A 5,930-nucleotide genomic window follows, 5' to 3' on the forward strand; every position below is an offset into this window, starting at 1 on the left:
TGAAAAGGACCATCAGGACCAAAGGCTTTAGTTAGAGGATTACAGAGTTGTACTTATTCTACTAACTCACTAATAACACTTTCGTCAACAGTGCAGTTATTCTTTGCCAGAATGTTTCTCACTAAATTTGGAATGTATTGAGATGACGATGCACATATAAACTGGAGCTGTTCCACCAAGTCATCTAAACATTTACCTGTGACATTATAAATGCTTTCTAACTTTAACAAGAGAGCACCAATTATTTCCTCATATGCACCGGTTTGTTCTTCGCAATCCAAATCTGCAGTAGGATCGAACTCAACATCATCAATTGATTCCAGTGAGGAAGTATGGCTTCCATTCTGTTGAACACTGGTAGAAAGTTTTACAATCACATCAGCCTTGAAGTCATCACACGAGTGAGATTGGTGCTTTCGACTTCTGTGAGTAGCATAAGTGCCATATGTTTGTTTTAAACTCACAGCCATCAAACACACACACTATTGTTTCTAGCCTTTTAAGATGAGAATTGATGTGATGAAAATAATCTTTAGTATTTGGAAATTTGGAGTCACAGATTTTACATTTGAAGGCTATCACATTTAGTTGACTTTCAGTTTCCTCTGATTTGTGAGCTCTGGTCAAGTGTGAACGCAGGCTACTCCAAGATTTAAAGGAACATGAACAGTTCAAATGAATACAGGGCAGCAAATGTCCACAGCCAAAATGTCCATGTCTCAGTCTATAGCAGAGGTCTTCAACAGGGGGTCCGCGACCCCTAGGGGGTCCGCGGAGGTACTGCAGGGGGGTCGCAAAAGTTTTGGTAGATAGACATTTGTTTTATATTCCCCCCCCCCGCAATTTCTTCCACAAATTGAAATGCCTTTAAATACACATTAACATGATTCCAACACACTGTGTATTGTGTATTTAACACTAGGAACGCCGGGCCATTTTTACTTACTACTAGCGCCACAGAGGGGTCAAATGACCCCTAAGTCATTTGAATGAGAGGCTGTGCATTGGCACATAATGATCAATAGGTGGCGCCAATGAGCTACGACCGCGCGAGCGCCACATGTGTGTGTGGGTCGCAAGCCTAGTCCTCACGATTTTGGTCATTTAATTCTCATTTAATTCTTGCCGTCGGCTTTCAAGTTTTGGTGACATTTTTATGTATTTGATTTTAATGAAAGCCCAGCAGGAGAGAGCTTTTCTCTGCCTGCTCCTTCAATTAAGAAGAAGGAGGACAGCAAAGCAACGTCAGTTTCTCGTCTGGTCTTTATATCTAGGCCTACCCCTTTCTCTGCCGCAAACAATACGTATTTGGATGAGAGTGCGCAGCCAAGACTGTTGGTAGAGAGAGAGTGCTGTTATGTAAGCGGATAATGTACAGAACGCCGGTCATTATCTGAAAAATAAGCCCCGACAGGGCGAACCGGACCCTGACGCGAAGCGGAGGTGTCTTGCTTCGCCCTGAAGGGTATTACTTTCGATAATGACCGGCGACGTTCTATTATCCCGCTTATTACACGGCTATTTGCAAAAAACGAAAATGTATCTTCACACGGTGTGCCTTTTTTTATTTTTTTATTTTTACCATTCGTAGTGAAAGCAGAGAAATATTCCGCCAAAGACCTTGACGTCACTCGCCAGGGTTGATAAATTACCGGACTGCAGAGTGATAAGAAAGACGTGAATGAGGCAAAAAATTGACTTTCCTTGAAAGCGGTCGATGTGCATAAAAGTAGCCTATAGGCCGACGCCGACCAATTGCGAACTACTGAAGCTGCTTATGCCATCTCTAGGTTAAAAAATAGCCGCACCCACCCCAAACCGAGAGAGAATTGTATTCCGATTGAGGCGTATATATGATCCTTTCTATTCCGATGAGCTGTTCTTCCACTTCTAATTGTCTCAGTATTTAATGCAAGATAGCAGGTATGTACATTCCTTATTTCTCTGCTGATCAACACTAGGAATGGTAACTAATACATTGTAAAAAGACACACTGTGTTAAAGGCACCCAGTGCAACTTTCGAGGCTTAAAAAGAAACATTCAATTTCTAGTCTTTTTTACACGTAGTAAGTTTCAATAACTCCATACCATTACATACCGACATTTAAGCAGCAAAGATGAGACGTCGTTGTGTGGTGAGAACTGATACAAAATCGATAACAACAACAATGCCGCCATTTTCTTTATTTTTTGTAACCTACAATAAATAAAGCAGGCTTCCAGTCAATGGAAAAATGGCTTCTCCCCACCGGCGATTGTTGTTGTTTACGATTTTATATCAGTTCTCACCACACAACGACGTCTCATCTTTGCTCCTTGAATGTCGATATGTAATGGTATGGAGTTATTGAAACTTACTACGCGTAAAAAAGACTAGAAATTGAATGTTTATTTTTCATTGAATGTTTACATAAAGTTGCACTGGGTGCCTTTAAGTTATTTTTTCGTTTTGGCAAGTAGCCGTGTAATTCGCTCCATGCACAATATGGCGACCGTTGGCGTTCTGATCTGAGTAAACGCGCGAGCACTTACGGTCTAATCATCTGCAGCCCTTTGCACCAATAGAACGTAAGTTCCAACTTAGGCTACGATGGACGTAAATTGCCCCTACGTTCGACTTTACACTCTACTAAAAAAATAGCAGTTGCACCAAGCAGATAGTTTCAACGTAACGCTAAGTTCTAACTTATATTTTACACCTCCCCACTAGTTGGTGTAAGTTCCATCTTATGCGTAAAGACCGCTAAATACGTTAAAAGATGGCTATTCGTTTCAGGGGCACTCCATGGTATAATTTTCTAAATGCCCTGTCCATAACGACAATACAATTCCTTCTATTTTCTTAATCCTACAACATTTGGCTAAAATGATTGTAATACCTCATAAGATAGGTAATGCACTTGATCTAGATGCAATTTGATGTATCTCACTACCTACGTTAACTAACGTTAGCTGCACAAGCTAAGCTATCTAGTGTGTATATAAAAGACAGCCTGGCGGCAGTGCATTTCTTTTAAGAAATTGTAAGTTTTTAATTTTACATTTATGTGTTACAAAGGGAATTCTCCTCTCTCCCTCTGCATAGCAAAGTTTATTCTTCTTATAAATCTCATACCACTTTCAAAATTATGATTGGCATCGCACCTCATGGTGCAGCCAACAGCTAACCGCAGCATGAAGGAGCTAGCGTGGCTGGATAACCAAACAAAACTCTACAGACGCTTGCCTCACGGATGTAATACCAAATGAAAAGATGCGGTCCGAACCACAAACTCACAACCAACTGATATTTCATGCTTATGTCTGGCTTCTGTGACTAAGAAGGCTTATTGTCAAATATGCATTTGTACAGAATTACTTACGGTCAGGTTGAAGGTCAGTTCAATCGGCTGTGCCGTGCCCGTCGTCAGTATGGCCATTCCCGCCCGCTTTCTCAGAATATCCCAAACCGTCAAGGAAGGAATGACGTCAGATCCGCTCTGTTTACTTGATTTTTTAAGTTGTTAGTTTCGTCACCAATATAATTGAGTTGACTTCTTTAATAATTGCACTTATTAAAACTAATTGATATTTGTAGTGTATTCTCAATTTTTTTTTTGGAAATGTACACATATTATTACAAATGATTTAAACCATTTAGGGCCCTATCTTGCATCCGGCGCAAGTGACTTAGTCACTGGCGCATGTGTCGTTGCTAGTTTACAACTGGCGCAGAGCGCTCTTTTGCCACCTGCGCCACTCGCCGGTAAATTAGGGAATGATCTTGCGCCCCAAGGGGCGGCTCGGCGGAAGGAGGAGGCGTGTTCTGGCGCAAACGGTATTTTGAAGTTTCTGGAAACCATTGCGCTAATGACCAGGAAATACCTGGTTTAAAGTCAGTGGCGCGTTGTTCAGACGCTATTTTAAGGGCGCATGCCTACATGCGCATGCGATGCATACGGATTGCTTGTGCACCTCGCGCATACACTTTGCTTCTCTCATCTACACGGACAGCAGTTCCCATTTTTGCAAACCATACATAATTACAAGGACAATAAAATATTACCACACAAGGAAAATCATTGAGGTGTCCATAAAGATAAAATAAATAGGCATAAATCTAGCGTACACATTTACCCAAATTATTCACGCGAATAGTAGCAGGCGTAATGACGGATCAAATTAACCTGGTTGACCAATAGTGGCAAGAGACACATGTATATAAGGAATGGACACCTGTCAAAGTGGGTTGTCCGTCAAGAATCAGGAACCACAATTCTGAAGACTGCGAAATCACCTTCTGTAAGTCCATTTAAAACCTTACTCTGCAACTTACCAGTTAAGTTGAGGTTACTCATAATTTTTCTATTGCACAGTGGAATGGAATACGTCTTGGGACAGAGGATCAGACGGCAAAGGGAGAGGGTCTACCGGCCCAGACACACCTATCTCTCCCTGAGTGAGGAGGAATGCAGGCGTAAGCTACGCCTGACCCGTCAGGCTGTCACCGACATCTGTCATCTCCTGGCAGATGAGCTGGGGACTGATGCACGCTGTCCCTATGCCCTCCCCGTTGCAGTGAAAATTACAGCGGCAATGCATTTCTATGCATCTGGGTCGTTCCAGCATCCCCTTAGTTGTATTGAACGCATTTCACAATCGGCAGTAAGTTCGGCTATACATGCAGTTACGTCAGGTCTAGTCCAACATGCTGGGGAATACATCAAATTCCCCGTTACACCTGACAGCCAGGAAAGAACTAAGCAGGAGTTTTGGACCAAGTATGGGTTCCCTGGCGTCCTTGGTGCTATAGACTGCACCCATGTGCAGCTACGTGCCCCATCACTAAACGCACTCACATACATAAACCGGAAGGGAACTCATTCAATTAACATCCAAGTAATTTCCGATGCTAATTGTCGAATAAATCATGTCTTTGCCAATTACCCTGGCTCAAGCCATGAATCCTTCATATTGGCAAACTCGACCATTCCTGCCATATTCGAGGGGAATCCTCCCTTGGATGGGTGGCTGTTGGGGGACAACGGCTATCCGTTGAAGACATGGCTCATGACCCCATTTCTTATGCCAGCAACAGTGCGCGAAATGGCATTCAACAGGAAAGACACACAAACACGCAGTGTAATTGAACGTACTTTCGGGATTCTGAAAATGCGCTTCAGGTGTTTGGATAGGTCAGGTGGTACTTTACAGTATGGTCCTCAAAAAGTCGGAGCATTCTTTGTGGCATGTTGTGTTTTACACAACATTGCCATGAATCATGGATGTGTCGATGACATTAATGAGGATAGATTAGAGGACTTAATGAGACGTGATGCTGAACTGCATGTGCCGATGCCATTACGTCCAAATGCCCCAGCAGCAGCACGGGAGAGGAGAGCTCATCTGTCAGAGGAGCTGCATCGTATATAGTGAGGTAAGCAAACTAATGACATCTCCGCTCTATTGTTTAGCATTGTACAAATATTACCATGCATTCATAACCTTGTGAGTCAGAGAAAGTGAGCCCAAAACATTGGAAAGTATAGTATGTCCTTGAGACATTTTTTATTCGGCTTGTCCAAATGTTAGGCGTAAATGAAAAAAAAAATACAAAACGAAAAATGAAAAGTTGCAAAGATTTGAAGGAAAAAATATTTATTTTCTCCCTCCTCTGTAAGGCCTTTTACGCGGCCTGCCTCGGCGGGATCCAACAAATGAGGGTCCGGGAGTGGCGACGCTGGATGTGCTCCTGGTGGAGAAGGTGGACGGAGATGGAATGGGGGGAGGAAGGGGCACAACAGGGGGAGGAAGGGGCACAACAGGGGGAGGAAGGGGCACAACAGGGGGGGGGGAAAGGGGCACAACAGTGGGAGGAAGGGGCACAACAGGGGGAGGAAGGGGCACAACAGGGGGAGGAAGGGGCACAACAGGGGGAGGAAGGGGCACA

General features: G+C 43.3%; 1 protein-coding gene across 1 annotated transcript; it reads left to right on the forward strand.

Annotated features, from left to right (window-relative positions):
• The first annotated feature begins 4,353 nt into the window (after positions 1-4,353).
• Positions 4,354-5,725, forward strand: LOC130378440 (putative nuclease HARBI1). Its single transcript, XM_056585207.1, has 2 exons — positions 4,354-5,417; positions 5,662-5,725. Exon 1 carries the CDS (start codon positions 4,361-4,363, stop codon positions 5,411-5,413), a length of 1,053 nt encoding a protein of 350 aa, XP_056441182.1. The 5' UTR covers positions 4,354-4,360; the 3' UTR covers positions 5,414-5,417; positions 5,662-5,725.
• Positions 5,726-5,930: the final 205 nt, after the last annotated feature.

Source organism: Gadus chalcogrammus, unplaced genomic scaffold (assembly GCF_026213295.1).
Source record: "Gadus chalcogrammus isolate NIFS_2021 unplaced genomic scaffold, NIFS_Gcha_1.0 GACHA078, whole genome shotgun sequence".
Taxonomy (NCBI): domain Eukaryota; kingdom Metazoa; phylum Chordata; class Actinopteri; order Gadiformes; family Gadidae; genus Gadus; species Gadus chalcogrammus.

Bases quoted from the DNA above. Each gene is read 5' to 3' on its own strand.
- LOC130378440 (XM_056585207.1), top strand. From the start codon at position 4,361: ATGGAATACGTCTTGGGACAGAGGATCAGACGGCAAAGGGAGAGGGTC.